Genomic DNA, 18,102 nt, shown 5'->3' with positions numbered 1-18,102 from the left:
CGGCATTCCTCTTCACAATTCGAATTTTGAGAACATAGCAAATAAAACATTATGCGTCGTGTCCCATACGCTTCGGGTATAGGATCGATTGAAAATGCTTTAATGTTTGACCATTCTAAAATTTTTTCAAATGTCTAGCGCATTTATAGGGAAAAGGGACTAGAATTGGTTTTGACTAAAACAATTAAACAACTATCAAAGGACAATCCAAAGTTCGACGAGGATTGGTCGCTTGTGAGTAGTTGGAAGTATAGTATTGGAAAATATGGAAATGTTTCCATATTGGATGGACCATATCGACATTATTATGAATAGATAAGATTCTATTAAGAATAAGTTGTCATATGGAAAATATGGAAATGTATCCATATTGGGAATTGAATATTGAAAAATCTATGACTAGATTAGAAACTTTTATGCAAAAGGATGTTCAAAGGAATGTACTTTGAGTGAGAGACATCATATCTAAGGAATTGTCTTGTAACAATATCCGATAGAGGACTTTGTAATATCATTGGCAATAGTCTTTGTGAGTTTGGTGCAGTGAAATCACAAAAGGATCATTGCATAAAATGTTAGAATCTAGCATATTCTATAAGTAGCAAGAATTTGATATTCTTGGAGTTGTGAAATGAGAATGATTGGAAATGTGTTCAATGTGATCTATTTCACAAAGTAAGAACCATAGGTAAACATTGTGTGCATGCTAGGAGCATGGGACAAGTGTTGTAATTCAAGTAAGAAGTTGATTACCCGAAACGACAAATAATGAGTAATCAATATGGTGATAAATAAAAGGCGTTTTATTTATACTCAAAGGTTTGAGGCCATATGGGATTAGTATTATTATTGTGTTTCACATTTGCATGTTTTGACTTCCAGAATAATTGAGTTTATTAAGAATAATCGAATTATTCAAACGGGCCACAGTCGTTCATATGTTGGAAGTAGGTCTGAATAAAGACTGTCGTGAATTGGTGTGTGGATTGTCTAAAGAGCATTAGACATAAGCAAATGTTTGCTGCAACGTTCATGAGTGCTTATGAATATGATTTGAGCATTGGATTAAACTCACGCTCACTTGGATCACTCCATGAATTGTATCACGAGTGATTAGTGAGACGATAACATCTTATATTCTTGAAACCGAGATGTGTGAGTTGTATCTTGCAAATCGGTTGCACATTGAAAATATGTAAACGCACTAGTAACTTGGTGTTATAAAACATATTGTTGTGTATGATTTGGTGAGTAAGTGCAAGCAAGCATTGTATCAAAGTTTATCCGTTCCTTTTATCCAAAGAAGGATAAAAGCGATATCTTTGGGCCCCTCGATGGTTTAGTGATGACAAACGTAAATGCTCGGCCGAGCTAGGGCTAATTTGATTTGTTCAATTAGTCAGTCGTCATAAATCGGGAATCGAGATATAGTACAAAGATAATGATTTGAAATCATATCTCATATGTTATCTAGAATGGAGGAATATATGATCCCTTATCTAAAGGACACGTGTATCTGATAGGATCAAAGTTGACAGCGGCTTTGGAAAGCTACGATTGCAGATCAGGATCTGAAGTCATACGCAGAATAGTTATTAGACTTATCCAAGTGGGAGACTGTTGGATTAGTGTCTAAGTCCATAACTATTTTGGTATGTACTTGACCCGATGGTGCATGGTCCTTTTGGGTTGCCTTCACCAAAGCAGCTTGATAGGATGAATTATGGAGAGAAAGGATTAAATATGATTTATTAATATATTATGAGAATAATATATTAAAGGAGAAATCATATTGTTTAATTAATATTAGTCAATAATTAATTGGTAATTAGTTTTGTGACTAAAAGAGATTAATTAAACTTAAGGGACTGGAATTGTAATTATAAGATAATTGCAATTTGGGCCATGGATTGCCTTTTATTATAAGGTGGACGAATTCTATGGGGGAAGCCCATATGAAATCGTCCAAGGCTTTAAGGAAAGGGCTCCATGGATTGCTTAGGGCTTAAGCAACCAAATTAGGGTTTCCTTGTTAGATAACCCTAATTGCCTCACTATATATAGACCCCTTAAGGACCAAAAACGTGGACAAGCAGCCTTCTAGGGTTTTCACATGGTTTTGGCAGCCTCCATCCTCTCTCCTCTTCATCCTCTTGCTTATGGTGTTTGTGAACCATTAGAGGAGTGACACTTGTGACTCTAAGCCTTCCAAAGTCAATACAAGGAGATTTCGGATTGTTATTGCTACATAACAATCAAGGTAATATTATAAACCTATTCTCATGTTAATATGATTACTTGTATGCTAGAATTAGGGTTTATAGTCTTGGATAACTTGCATGTACAATAGAGAAACCTAGATCCAAGCATTAGGGTTTGTATGAGCACATAGGATGTTCTTAGGACCAAAACCCATCAATAAAAACATAAGTGATAGTATCTCAAAGCATCATATCAAAACACTGTATCAAAATCACATGTCCAAATATCAGAGTAAATCATCACAGGCTAAACGTTGTGGTGTGTGCAATGCAACCATCACCAAAACTGAAAACAATAAGCACAAAGCTTAGTGATTCTCCCCAAGCTACCACATACCATACACATAATCACATAATCTCATATAACATACATTGGGCCCCGCCTGGCATCGGCCTTGCCCGGCATCGGGCCCCACCTGACATCAGACCGCATCTGGCATCGGGCCCCACCCGGTATCGAGCAAAGCTTGGCATACGTATGATCATATCTACTATTACACATAACATAAGCATAATCACATAATTATAGAGATACAACATTCCTCGGGCCCCGCCCGTCATCGGACCGAGATCCAGAAAGCATACAAACAGTCCTCGGGAACTATACCGGCATCAGACCATAGTCCGGAAACATACAAATACAAACACATGCAAGAATCACAAAGACATCAAGCATACAGACATCCATCGGGTACCTCCCCGGCATCGGATCAAAACCCTGAAAACATATAAACCTACATTGGGCCCCACCCGGCATCGGACCTTAGTCCGGAACATACTAACATTCACAAATAGGCCGACATTGGTGCTTTCGACCCGTTCCTACAGGAAAAAACTAACCTCAAATGTCAGGTGAAATGGTTATACGTCTTTGCTCCTGAAACCGGCTCTACTCACACCTTATACAGAAACAACCCCTTAAATACCATTCCTTTCTCGAGACCCCTTCATGGGCCAACCTTGGTCAAAGTCACGGTCAAATTCAAAGTCAATTCTTGGTCAAAGTCAAAGTTAGCACTCCGAGTTGAATCAACTCGTCGAGTCATCCCCCTGACTTGTCGAGTTCCTTGGCTACTTGCAATCGTGATAAAGCGAGTCAACTCGTCGAGTCCCTCCTCAGACTCGTCAAGTTCTACCCTATTCAGAATCGGGACAAATCAACTCAACTCGTCGAGTTCCTCTATGGACTCGACAAGTTCCTCAGTTTGTTTGGGCCATCTTAATGGATTAAGCCCCTACTTTTCAGATCTAAGCTTCATACTTCTCATATACATTGAATATGTCCTTTTAAGGGTAAAGTTTCCAACTTTTCAAGTTAATACCTTTATTTAATAGGTTTAGCTCAAAGCCTAACTCTTTAGGAACTAGATCTTGATCCTAAAGCCATCAATACTCTAAACCAAGGCATATGAACTTAGATCTGGACCCTAGACACAACATGAACACGTAAAGCTTCCACCTTTCCCTCCATGCATGGCCTTTTGGAGCTTAAAAGGCCAAAATGATATCCTATAGCTTTCATGGGGATTCAATGGCCATAAAGTTTGCACCTTTATGCCATGAAACCCTCCATGGTTCCAGATCTGATGGTATACTCACTTGGGACATCCAAATCCCAAAGATCATTCTTCTTGGACCAAAAACCCAATAAAATGATAATAACGAGATCTAATAAGTTACTAAGCAAGTTTGAGACTTGCTTACCATGAAATGAAGAGAAAGAAATGGAGTCTTTGAATCTACTAGCTTCTTCTTGAATCCCCAAGCTTCTCCTTCCTTCACAAGCTTCCACACACACAAAGTTTCACTCAAAAATGGCTCATAATCTCACAAATGGATTAGGGTTTCTAAATCTAGGGTTTGGGACTTGGAGGCTGGAAATGAGGCTAGCATGTGGGGATTAAGATGCTTAAATAGGGTGCAAAACCCTTAAATTAAGGTTTCATTCTGGCAACCCTACTCATCGAGTTTAGCGCTCTCAACTCGTTTAGTAGGTTACTTAAAACCCGTGTCACTTCTGGTCTCTACTCGACGAGTTTGGGGCTCCCAACTCTGATGGGTTTTGATCATTCTAACACTCATATGGTGTACATGCAACCCTATAAACCTTGGATCTTTGTTTTCTCTATTACACATGCAAATATTCAATATTCCAAGGTTTCATCCTAACTAGCATAATAAGAAGTATATATAAAATACAAGAATCTTAGTAGAATGACATAACTTTTGATGGAGCTTGAAGTCTTGAACCTTTAAGAGCCTGGTGCCCCAAGTGTTGCACCTAAAATGGTTCACACAACATCAAGAACCCTTGGAATAACTTGAGAATAAGGAAACTTGCACCAAATCGGATTTGCCGTCTTGTGTACTATCCACTAGTTCCATTTCAAGAACCATAGACCTCTTTATATAATGTGGAGGATTAGGGTTACAATTATATAAACCCTAATACCCATGACCTTTCATTTCCATAGGATCCATGGGTTAAAAACTCCATGGACTATCTATGCAAGATTAGCCCAACCTAATGAACTTGGCCCACCATATATATAAGAGTCCATATTAAATTAGTTCCTTTTTATCACTAAACTAATTCTAAATTAATTCTTGACCAATACTAGTTAAATAATATGATTTCATATTAATATATTAGAACTTATAATATATTAATATAAATCACTAGTATCCTTTTTCTCATTTTGTCTATTCAATTGTTCCGATGCCATGCAACCCAAATGGACCATGCCAAATCGGGTCAAGTACATACCAATTATAGTTATGGACTTAGACACTAATCCAATAGTCTCCCACTTGGATAAGTCTAAAACTATTATTGTGTATGACTCCAAAACCCGACTAGCAATCGTTGCTCTTAAAGCCGAAGTCGAACTCTGACCTAGTCAATGTCTTGTCCATTAGATAAGGGATCATATATTCCTCCATTCTAGATATCATATGGACTAAGACATGGTTTATAATCATTCTCTCTGTCCGTTTGTTGTTTCCCGATTTCTGATTTATGACGACTGACTAATTGAACAAATCAAATCAGTCCAGGCTTGGCCAAGCACTTAGGGGTGTCATCACTAAATCATCGAATGGCCCACAGATATCGTTTTTATCCCTTCAAGGGTAAAAGGAATGGATAAACTTTGACTTATATGCGTGTTCTAATACTTGTTGAATCATACACAAAGGCACGTTTTATAACATCGAGTTACCTATGCGTTTTCACACAATCAATGTATAACCAACTCATAGTCAACAAGTCATATCTCTAGGTTTGAAGAATATAATATATTATCCTCTCATGATCACTCGTGATAAAATCCATGAAGTGATTCAAATAAGTGTGGGTTTAATCCAATACTCATAACTTATGAGCACTCATGAATGTTGTAGCAACTCTTGCTATGTCCAATACCTTAGACATCTACAAGCCAACTTCATGACAGTCTTGCCTTAATACCTACTTCTAACGTATTATCGACTATGGATGGTTTGAATAACTTAGTCATTTGGGAAGAATGACCTTGTTATTTTGGAAGTCAAAACATGCAAAGTGAAACACAAGAATAATCGAATCCAATATGGTCTCAGAACTTATGAATATAAATAGAACACCTTTTTATTTGTCACCATATTGATTACACATTATTCATTGCATAATGTTTCAAATCATCAACTTTATACTTGAATCAAAACAATAGTCATGCCATGCTCTAAGCATGCACACTATGTTTATCCAAACAATAGTTATGCCATACACCAAGTATGCACACTATGTTTGTCTATGATCATTACTTTGTGGAATAGATCAATTGAATATAATTCCAATGATTCTCATTTCACAATCCCAAATCCTTATCGTAAATGTAAGAATTCCAAATTCCTGGCATTTACCGAAATCTGTTAGTTTCTTAACTTATATGCATTGATCCTCTTATAATGACTATGTACAAAGTCACAAAGACTTGTCAACAAACATTACAGAGTATTCCAATGGAGATCAATTTCAAGGATACGAAGTCACAAATTCAAAGTACATTCCTTTGAACATCCTTCTTGCATTAAGTTTTTGTAATCTTAAACAGATTGAATAACTTCCACCTATGGAGACATTTCCATATTCCCATTTTGACTATTACTTCTGAACGAGAGTTGCCTCTTTTTCATAATGTGTCAATGTGGTCCTTTCCAAAAATCTACACCATACTTCCAACTGTCCATGAGCAACCAATCTTTGTAAAACCTCTGACTGTCCTCAACAATTGCTTAATCATTTTAGTCATATTCAATTCTAGACCTTTTCCCCTCTTAACTCCCTAGGCATTAGGAAAATTTAGAAAGGATAAAATTTCAATATATATTACGTTCTCAAATTCGATTATGATTACGGCATCCCTCTTCTTAGTCGAATTATGAAAATATGGCAAATAAAAAAAATACTATAGCACATGTAATCGATCCTATATCTGAAGTATATGGAACATGATTCATGATGTCTCGCATAAAGACATGATCCTAGATTAGTCTTTTGCTACAATATTTTTTATTTGTCATGCTTTCATAATTCGACTATGAAGAGATTTGTCGTAATCATAATCGAATTTGAGAACGCAATATATATATAGAATTTCGTTAAGTTGAACCATTCCAACATAAAATTCATATATATATATATATATATATATATATATATATATATATATATATATATATATATATATATATCCTTGACTAAAGATGATTAAAATCTCAATCTAAGCTTTTAGAATTGATATGAAGTATAATTTTCTCTCCCTTAATTATAGCAAAACAACTTTTCCTAATTGATACTTTTGTTTTCTATAATTAACATTGCTAACTTGCAACACTTATTATAATTATCATGCTCCCACTAACATGATGATTATTAGCATAACACTTATGCTCCCACTAGCTGTGACATGTACTCAGAAATCAGATGGACTTCTAGAAATCAATATTTTATTGACTTTCTTACCAAAGTTCAAATTTCTGATACGAGATGTTTTGATAAAACTTTATCAAAATCATACACCTTTCCTAAGATAGCACGCATGTGTGTCTAAACAATTTTAGAACTATGAAAATGGATGTCGTAATCATAGTCACAATTGTTTAGAACTTTGCCATATCTCACAAGTCCATCTTAGTGTGCCGGTTAACCACACACGCTCCACTAACGACTTTGAGAATGCAAATATCACAATTGATATCTACTTAAAGTCTGCTCAGTGAAAGCGTTTCCTCACCATCATTTTCATGAATCGAAGAGAAGCCTTATGACACTTAGATTTCTATGGTGTATATGTTCCTATCCATGTAAATTTGTCATATCCATAATCACAAGATAAGGTTAGTGACAAATCGAACCACATATGGACTCAACTTGTTTATTCTTAATTTCTTGCCACATGGCAGCATAAGGGTCTGTCATTGCTTCCAAGTAGTTATGCAACCAATTGAGAACTCTCAGAGCTCATATGCGAAGCCAACTTTAACTGGAATGGGCACAAAAATAAGAATATGTCAACATGATAGGTTATAAACCTCAAGTCGTGTGCTAGTGATAAACTACAGGTTTTATTCTTGATTAGATCTTGAAACTCTTTCGGGATCTTTTAGACTCCCACTGCCCTCTTGACATATAAGACTCTCTTGTCAAAACTCATTCCTTGACAAACAAATATTCAAGAGATAGTGTGGATTCTTATCAAGACAAACACTTCACACAATTGGCCTTAGTCGATCTTTATTTTATCCAAAACATTACAGCTTACCAATTTCAAATGTACAAGAGTAGAACACATTTTACTCTTACATTTGACAAGTGTTAATAAACCTTATTTAAGATGTGTCACTCAAGTTACAATCTTGGAGTATGACTCTAAGACTTGTTTTGGAACAAAGTATGACTCATCTTCTTGATTTAACCACTTCAACAATTCATGACTCCTCTTCTTAGCCATAGGAATGCACTAAGATGTCCTTAGAGTATGAATTGTGATATGGTCTCACAATCATTAAGATGATCATAAAACATGATACTAAATTACTCTCCCATCTTTTCAGATTTGAGAAACTTTTATCTTTCTGCTAAATTTGATGCTTCTCATTCATTCTGTCATACATCAAAACTTTTCCAATGCTTCAGAATTATACTTAAACTTGTAAGTATAACCATATTTAATGAACTTTAGTAAATCATGATGAATAGTCTTATCAATCTTTTGTGGTGGGCTTGACCAGTGCACAAGAATGTGTACTCGATCCCTTAGTCCTTCACTTGACTCACATATACATGTGAACAAGGAATTAGTCTTAATTTTCCAAAGATGAAAAATCTCATTCATTATACAATTTGCATGATTCCAAGTTTCGGTCCAATTGAAAACTTAGGTGATGAGAATCTTTCCTTATTTGATAGATTTAGACACTACCACAAATGAAAGAATCAAATTAATATTTTCATTATTGCTAGAAACATACAAACATCAATTTTCCATAAATGCCATTGCAAGGAGATATAAAATAAAGTAAAACAAAATTTTATTTATTTATAAATACGGAAAAAAAAAACTTTTTTCTTTACAATGCAACTTCAAATGAAAATTATGCTATTACATATTTTCTAGCAATCTATCATAACTCCTAAGTAGTAGCTCAAGAATCCGATCTTCGAACCATGCGATTAAAATCCATCTTCGCGATCAGATTTAGCATACTCTTCCTTTAAGTTTCTTTCCATTTGTTTGATCCTGCCAAACATCAAAATGTAACCGAGTCACATTTTGTATTAAGAATCGTCAATTAGGAACTTAACAGAGTTAGATAGTGGACTTACCTGAAGCAAAGTCAAACTCATTGATTCTTCCTTCTCTCATATCTTTCAGGTAGCCAGGGCAGTTTCACAACCAATGCCCCTTCATTTGAGGTATTTTGTTATTTTGGTCATATTCTGTTATTTATTGGTTGTAGAGGGGTGTTGTGGTATATTTTGATAATGCAGGTAAGGATGAATACGCGGGTTGCTTAACCTGAATCCGGTTTAATGCCCCGATGTATTTAATGTTGAAGTTGCAGTTCATTTAGAATAGATATTATTCTTGTTGTTTTCTCACTCGTAGAGTTCTCTTCAATTTAGGGCTTTCTATTAGGGTTTTAAGATCATTTTCTTTAGATCTTGTATCAGTTTGTTCTTGAATGATCATTAGAGAGTTGAGTGTGATTGTAGTGAGGTTTCTTTTGTAAATAATTTGATGTAAACCAACTGTTTCATGGTTAAATAAAATGTTGATGTTGGGAAGCTGTTGAGTATATATTTTCGTACATGGTATCAGAGCGTTAGGGTTCGTCGTCTTCGTCGTTGTTGTTCATCGGACATCGCCGTCTTCGTTGGTGTTCATCGGAGGTTTTTTATCTTCTGAAGACGTCATAAAAGGTTGTTTCTAATCCTTTATTCTGTTTTCTTCTTTACCTATTGTCGTAGATCTAAAAGCTTTTATAACTCTTTTGGATCTCTTACTAAAACTGATTTGTTTCAGTTGTTTGTTTTGATTTAGGGTTTTCTTTTAGCGGATCTTATATTTGTTTTCTATGATCCTGGTACTGTGAGTGTTTCCGTGGTTTCTTGCAGGGTCACTTCATCGGATCGATGTGTTGATCACTTCTATTTGAACAATTGTTGGACTGGAATCGGCTGAACTTCGGTCGATTAATCTGTGTGTCTGAAATAACTCTCTAGGGGTCGGAGTTCATCACCGATAAACCCTAATTAGAGAACGGACATATAGAGTCGTTCCCTTGATTGCTTCGTCTTAATAGCACTGTGAGGGGTTTCTTGTTCCTTTTTTTCACTCTTTTTCATATCTGTGATTGGGAGATCCTGGTTGTCTTGTATACACCAGTTATTCTTATTTGTTTTGTTGACTCTGTATTGATTGTCTTGGTCCCTGACAAACGTGGTGACCATCTAGACTTTATGTCAATACATGAGTTTGTTGTTTGCTTGTTCTTGACTGACTAGTTGTTTACTCTGTTGTTTACTTGTTGTTCTCTCTTGAGCTTTGTTTGTGACTTGTTGTTCCTTCCTTTTGTATGGTTGGTTCAACTGATCTTCCAGGAGGAAGTGGAAAGGATGATTCAATTAATTTTGATGATCCTCTCTATGTCCATCCTTCTGATAATGCTATTACAACTATTGTTACTGTGAAACTAACTGGAAATGAAAATTTTTGTATTTGGGGGAGTCTTATGTCTAGAGCCCTTAAGGCTAGAAACAAACTAGGGTTTGTTGATGGCACTTTTAAAAAAGATAAAGTTGAGAAACATAAAGAATCAAAGTGGGAAGGGGAAAATGTTGTTGTGTGTTCTTGGTTGTTGTCTTCTATTAGTGATTCAATATATGCTAGTCATGCTTAATCTGATAATGCTCAAGAAATTTGGGAAATTTTATTTGAAACTTATAATAAAGCTAATGGATCTGTAGTTTTTAATGTTCATCAAAGAATTAATTCTTTAAAACAAAGTGGTATATCTGCTTCTGATTACTTTAATAAACTAGATGCCTTGTGGAAGGAGTTTGATGGTTTAACCAGTCTTATAGAATGTACATGTGAGGCTGCTGTTAAACTAAATGATCACTCTAAATTGATGAAACTCATGCAATTTGTTAGTGGTTTGGATGAGTCTTATAACCAAGTTAAGAGTCATATATTGCTTATGGATCCACTTCCTAATGTTAAAACTGCTTTTTCAATCATATCTCGTGAAGAGTCTCTTCAAAGGAATGGATCCCTTTCTAATGACTCTCAATCTGGTCCAAAGAATCAACCTAGTGCTTTTAATAGTAAGTTCAATAATAATTTTTCTGGTAATTCTAGTAATAAAAGTAAAGGTTCAACTATTCAGTTTAAAAATTGTGGATTAAAAGGACATACAATTGAAAAATGCTATAAGCTAATTGGGTACCCAAGGGTTTATAAACCCAGGAGTGATGTTAATCAAAATAGTTAATCTAAAAGTTTTAATGCAAATTCATCTGTTGTTACTCCTGGATCATCTGATCCTGGAGAGTCTGAATTTCATCAAATTACTAAAGATCAATATGCCAAGTTTCTTAGTCTGATAGGTGAAAGAAAGTCAAATGAGGAAGCATCTGTCAGCTCTAATATGGCAGGTACTTGCTTGTTTAATGTTTGTAATTCATCTTATAATGGTAATAAATGGATTTTTGATTCTGGTGCTAGTCAACATATGATAGCATCTGAATCTCTCTTGTATGATACAGTGGATGTATCTAAGCTTAATCTTCTTGTTAGTCATCCTAATGGAAATTGTGCTAAAATAGAAAAAATTGGAAACTTAAATATTTCAAACTCCTTAACTCTTTTTGATGTGTTTGTTGTTCCTGAGTTTAATGTAAATCTGATGTCAGTTCACAAGGTTTGTAAAGATAATAAGTGTGAGGTTGTTTTTAATGAACATAGTTGTAAAATTCAGGATTTACACTCAAAGGAGATGGTGGGGAATGGTAGTGAATCTGGAGGTCTCTATTATGTTGATAGTGTACCTTCTGGTAATTCCTTTAGCTCTAATTCTGGTGTATGTTATGTTTCTAAATTAACATGGCATAGTAGACTTGGTCATCCTTCTGATCAAGGTCTGAATTCTTTAAAAACTCATCTTAAATTTGGAAATGAGTCCTTACCTCCATGTGATGTTTGCCATAAAGCTAAACAAACTAGGAGTTCCTTTCCAATTAGTCAACATGTCACTTCTTGTTTAGGTGAACTTATTCATCTAGAAGTGTGGGGTCCCTATAGAGTGATCACTTCAGAAGGTTTTAAGTTCTTTTTTACTATAGTGGATGATTTCACTAGGGCAACCTGGATTTACTTGCTTAAGTCTAAAAGTGAAGTTTTTTCTTGTGTTACTACATTCTTTAATATTTTGTTAAATCAGTTTGAAGTTAAGATTAAAAAGGTTAGGTCCGATAATGGGACTGAGTTTTTGAATCATAACATGAAAAGTTTTTTTAAAAATAGAGGTGTTATTCATCAAACTTCTTGTGTTCATACACCTCAACAAAATGGGGTGGTTGAAAGAAAACATAGACATATTCTAAATGTAGCTAGGTCTCTAATGTTTCAGTCAGGACTGCCATTGACTTTTTGGGGTGATTCTATTTTAACAGCAGTTTTTTGATTAATGGAACTCCCACTTCTGTATTAAATGGAGTCTCTCCTTATGAACTTGTTTATAAATTTGTTCCTAGTTTTAATAAACTTCGTGTTTTTTGGTTGTCTTTGTTTTGCAACAAAACTGAATAATCTTGACAAATTTTCTGAACGTGATGATAAATTGTGTTCATCTCTGTCAGGTTTTGGTATTGTTCAAAGTATAAATGATTATTCTTTATTTGTTCGAATTAAAAATAACACCATTGTCATTTTACTTATTTATGTAGATGGTATAATTCTAACTGGTAATAGCATTGTAGAAATTGAAAATGTTAAACTGTTTCTTAAATCACAATTTAGAATAAAAGATTTAGGCTTATTGAAGTATTTTTTGGGAATTGAAGTTTTATCTACTGGTAGTGGTGTTTGCCTAAATCAAAGGAAGTATTGTTTAGAGTTATTACATGAGTTTGGTATGCTGGGCTGTAAGCCTGTTAAAACTCCTTTGGAAGTTAATTTTGTGTTTAATAGAGATTGCGATGATAATTCAGATCTTATAAGTAATATAACTGAATTTCAAAAACTCATAGGGAAACTGATTTATTTAACTGTTACTAGACCTGATATTAGTTATTGTTCAAGTGTTAAGTCAATTTATGCATAAGCCCAGGAAATCACATCTAAATGTTGCTTTCAGGTTATTAAGATACTTAAAAGAGTGTCCTGGAAAAGGTGTGGTATTTTCTAAATCTAATGTTTTTGATGTTGTTGGTTATGTGGATGCTGATTGGGCTAAGTGTTTGTCAACTAGAAGGTCTGTGTCTGGATATTTGGTATATTTAGGCAGTTCACTTATTTCTTGGAAGAGTAAGAAACAAAGCACAGTATCCAGATCCTCTACTGAATCTGAATATCGTGTTTTGGGTTCTGTAACATGTGAAGTGTTGTGGGTTTTAAAAGTTTTAAATGATCTTGGTTTTAAAAACTTAACTCCTATTAAATTGTTTTGTGATAATGAATCTGCTATTAAATTAGCTTTAAATCTTGTATTTCATGAGAAGACAAAACATTTTGAAATAGATGTTCATTTTGTGAGAGAAAAAATTGAAAGTGGTGTTTTGAAGTTGGTTAAGATTGATTCTTCTGATCAAAATGCAGATATTTTAACTAAATCATTAACTTCTTTTCAACATGAATTCTTGTCAAAAAGACTTGGACTTTTAAACTTGTTTTCTGGAAAATGAGTATGTCTTCAAATGATAAGTTTGAGAGGGGGTGTTAAAAGGTGTTATTAGTTGCAAACTTATCATTTGAGGTATTTTGTTATTTTGGTCATATTATGTTATTTATTGGTTGTAGAGGGGTGTTGTGGTATATTTTGATAATGCAGGTAAGGATGAATACGCGGGTTGCTTAACCTGAATCCGGTTTAATGCCCCGATGTATTTAATGTTGAAGTTGCAGTTCATTTAGAATAGATATTATTCTTGTTGTTTTCTCACTCGTAGAGTTCTCTTCAATTTAGGGCTTTCTATTAGGGTTTTAAGATCATTTTTTTTTTTAGATCTTGTATCAGTGTGTTCTTGAATGATCATTAGAGAGTTGAGTGTGATTGTAACGAGGTTTCTTTTGTAAATAGTTTGATGTAAACCAACTGTTTCATGGTTAAATGAAATGTTGATGTTGGGAAACTGTTGAGTTTATACTTTCGTACAGATTTACATCTGATAGCGGTTCAATTGTGATTGTGGTGGTGGTTATTGGTGAGGGTGATGTTAATGATGTGGGTGTTGGTATTTTCCACATCACCCTTATGTGGCACCACATAGGCATTAAAGTCGAGAGTCCAACAAAAGTTAATTAGCAGCCATCTTGTTCCTAAAATGAAGGTAAACACAAGTTATCACTTCAACAACGATATTTATTAACACATAACTTTACAAGCTTGACAAGTACTAATCACTAAAGATTTTGAATTAAGCTTCCAGTTGCTGCTCATTTTCATTGGGTTCTGTCTTCTCTCTAATAGAATAACTATGAAGGTTTCTAGTAAAACTAGTGGTGGTATCCAAGAAATAAAGCACAAACGACATGATGCAGCAACACACAAACATGGGTATAGGGCCAAAGATCCACAAGAAGAGAGGGAAGGAGAAGTAAAATGCTCTCAATCCAATAGACCAAAACAGACTTCCACGATTCAAGTTTCTAGCAACATAGTTTATAGGTTCTGTTCTGTTTATGAAGGTGGGAACAGTAGCCAAGAAGCTAACATGAGCATAGTATCTGATAGACTGGACATTGCAAAGAAAAGCCACGAGAAAGCATAGCAGGATGGAAAAATACTTGACTGAAGATAAAAGGGATGTTTTATTGCCGTAGATTAACTGATTTGAGTTTGTGTTTGAAGTGCTGCTCACAAATACGCTGATTATGGAACTGAGAGTGATCGCAGTTGTGGCCAGAAGAGTCGATGCCATTATATTGTTGCGAATTGTTTGAACTGCTAATACACCATTCTTCAGTGGATCCTGTCAACAAACAAGAGGCATGTAATTGTGTTAATCATCAATTTTGTTACCAAGTGCTAGAGTTCGAACACACTACTCTTCAAATTGAATTTGAGAGGATAAACTGCAAACATCGATTTTAAGAGTAGTCTGTTCGACATTCAAGCTCTATCCATCCTTTTTCTTTTTTTTTCCAAACAGAGGCGATACTTGGGTTTAGTTAGTGGGATACAATTAATTTAGGGCACAAACTTCATACTAGACCCAAAAGGAAAGTTATCGCCTATCAGTAAGTAAGAGAGGGAATAGGAGACTAACAGCCATCATAGAGAAGACCCATTGATGTCGGCTTTCGGCGTTCAGGCCAATCACTGTTCGTCTGGGGTTTGTTAAAACGGTGTAAACGAGCCAAATATGGTAGAGGATCATAATCCCTAAACCCAAAGGCACCAGAACATAATCCATATCCTTCTCCTCCATCGCTACTCTCACTGTCGGTGACTCCGTGCTCAAAAAAATTGAAAGGTATCAACTACCCAAAGAAAAAAAGTGAAGGGGAAAGCATCAAGTCATCAAATTTAGGAAAGCAAAAGAAAACCTGTTCAAGATTCCAGGAATTCAGAATTCTCGCATTCACTTTTCCACGCAAGACTCGCTTTTAAATATTGAATCAACTGCGCTTTTAGTTTTACGTGTAAGATTTTCATTTTCCAACTTCTGTGCCTCGACAGATACTTTTGAAATGCCTGTTTATGGTACATGCTTCTATCAAATTATGTTGAGAGGTTTAAAAACTAAAAAAGGATGATAAAAATAGCTTTATTTCTTAATTATATAGCTTAAATTTAACCAAATTCTACAAATAACCAGCTAGCTATTTTGCAGGGTCTCTGCCAAATGTGAAATGTGATTGTGCCTTGTGAAATGCTATACCATGCCGTTTTAGTCAATTTAGACTAGGAAAACGTGTGAAGCGACCAATGAAACGTGCATTGTGAAATGGTCATGCAAAAAGGTTGGCTCACCATAAAATCTACCCATATTTAAACGAACAAAAAATGTTGAGGTTCATTACACAACTAATTATGAGAGTTTATTGAAAAATAGTTAAATATGAAGATCTAAAATTAAACATTTTTAGCCATGGTCACTTGGGTGTTGATCATCTCACGAATCTCATCATTAGTCAAACCTGCCCTCTCCAGGTCGTCTGTTCGTGATCCAAAACCATTAGTGATCATCATACTGAAAAACATACTAAAATACATCAGAAAAGCCACGATTCATACTATTACATCAATACGGGATCACTAATTCCTCAGGATTCGTGACTCCTTTGATATGTGTACGGATCATGTGCTTCCAGTAGTATGGGCCCATACTACCTTCCATACATACACGTATTTGTCTCAGATGATCATCACGGACCACCCCGCCACAAAGCCAAATAACTAGGATACGGGTACATCTTATACTCACTCTCTTGAGAGTGGCTAATCATTCATCACACTGGCCTAATACAAACCATACTCACTCATGAAACTTCCACTAACCCTGCAGCCGCCCGTGTATGCTAATCATACATAACACTGGATTCGATATATAATCAAATAATTGATTCTACCTTAAGCCCACAACCATACAAGAAACAAGAAATAAGGCTAAATCAAACATTCTTAGGCTATAAAATATTAGTTATGCACAACTATGATGCACACACTAAGCAACCACATTAATAAGGTCAATTCCATATAGTATATCAAGAAATTCTCCTAGGCTATTAGGTATCACAAATCAGACAATTCTATCATGCAATTCCTGAAGATCCATAACCTACCAACTAGCATGTAATTCTATCATATCACCAATACACAAAACAAATGTGGGCAAAGACATAAAAGCCCTTAAGTTTTCCAAAAATTGTCAGTTTTACCCTTGGATGAGTTTTTCGGTTAATAAAGTTGGATACTTTCATTAAATGGTGCATTTATTAAGTTTGAGTCGGTCAAGTTGTAACTAGTAACCCTTTATAGGCGTGGCATATAACTAACGAGTTGGCAAAGGGCGTTAATAAGATAACGTTTATTTACCTGGAAAAGCAAACCTATCACCTTTCAGCATGTAAACGTACTCCTTCACTCATAAACGTTCGTATAATCGACCTCATTCATCTCAAATTAAGGGGTTTTTGAAGGAGATTAGGGTTCAATTGCGGGGTAAAGTTTTTCTAAAAGGTGCAATTTTTTGTTCTTGAGAGGTGAACGTTAATGTGTTTGTGGCTTTTCAGGTTCTTGTGATGGATTGGGATTCAGAAGATGAAGTAAACACAGACCCATTTGTAACAACAGTCAAAATTAGGCCAAGGATAATTCCCATAAATATAACAAACACATAATATAATCAATTTACTTTAATCTTTAATGACATTTTCATTCAACACTACAAGTCTACACGATTCCAAAAATATATAGAACGTCTAAATTTGACTTTAAATGAAGAAGTTATGATAAATTCTATCACTATAGCCTTTGTAACAAGAGGAATTTAAAATAGACTTAGAATTAGTTATTAGAGTCTAAAAGAAAGTTGTAGTACTTGGAAATACCTATGCGTGGATATAAAGAACGTCAAAAACGGAGTTCGTATGCAAAAGTTATGATCATCCGAAGATGTAGCTGTCTAAGGGCATGACACGTGGCAGAAACCCTAGCCGCCTTAAGTCCACGACGTGAACATTAAGTCCACGAAGTGAAAGTGGTCCAAGACACTAATCGAGGCTAGAAAACACGTATTAAGGCTACGGGATGACACATGGAAGTTCACGACGTGAACCTATCATGTTCACGGCGTGAATGGGCCCTGAACAGCCTATAAATAGTGATCAAAGCTCATTCATTCCTTACACCTTCTCCTTTCATTCCCTCTCGTTTTCGAAGGTTGTTTCCCTTCCCGAGCCTGAAAACAATGAGCATCTGACCGTTTAGATTCTATAGATCACACTACTAGGGTGAGTTTCTGTGACATCCCCAAATTCACGGCCAGAAAAGACCGATTTGTTTATACTTTATTTGAAAATCAGAGTATATTTTTAAAGAAATATATTGCGGAATTTGTTCCCAAAAATAT

General features: G+C 35.1%; 2 protein-coding genes across 2 annotated transcripts; one reads left to right on the top strand and one right to left on the bottom strand.

The window, feature by feature from the left end:
- The first annotated feature begins 10,382 nt into the window (after positions 1-10,382).
- LOC145065778 (uncharacterized) lies at positions 10,383-13,710 on the top strand. Its single transcript, XM_079012854.1, has 7 exons — positions 10,383-10,653; positions 10,774-11,251; positions 11,309-12,203; positions 12,249-12,315; positions 12,667-12,684; positions 12,754-12,951; positions 13,085-13,710. Exons 1-7 carry the CDS (start codon positions 10,383-10,385, stop codon positions 13,708-13,710), a joined length of 2,553 nt encoding a protein of 850 aa, XP_078868980.1.
- A 656-nt stretch (positions 13,711-14,366) lies between these two features.
- LOC145070890 (transmembrane protein, putative (Protein of unknown function, DUF599)) lies at positions 14,367-15,791 on the bottom strand. Its single transcript, XM_079017847.1, has 2 exons — positions 15,295-15,791; positions 14,367-14,997 (listed from the first exon to the last, which is right to left on the bottom strand). Exons 1-2 carry the CDS (start codon positions 15,454-15,456, stop codon positions 14,443-14,445), a joined length of 717 nt encoding a protein of 238 aa, XP_078873973.1. The 5' UTR covers positions 15,457-15,791; the 3' UTR covers positions 14,367-14,442.
- Positions 15,792-18,102: the final 2,311 nt, after the last annotated feature.

Source organism: Lactuca serriola, chromosome 8 (assembly GCF_051521515.1).
Source record: "Lactuca serriola cultivar US96UC23 chromosome 8, Lser_US96UC23_V15, whole genome shotgun sequence".
In the NCBI taxonomy this organism is placed as follows: Eukaryota; Viridiplantae; Streptophyta; class Magnoliopsida; order Asterales; family Asteraceae; genus Lactuca; species Lactuca serriola.
The sequence above is the reverse complement of the archived record's forward strand: the minus strand, read 5'-3'. Positions and strand labels throughout refer to the sequence as shown.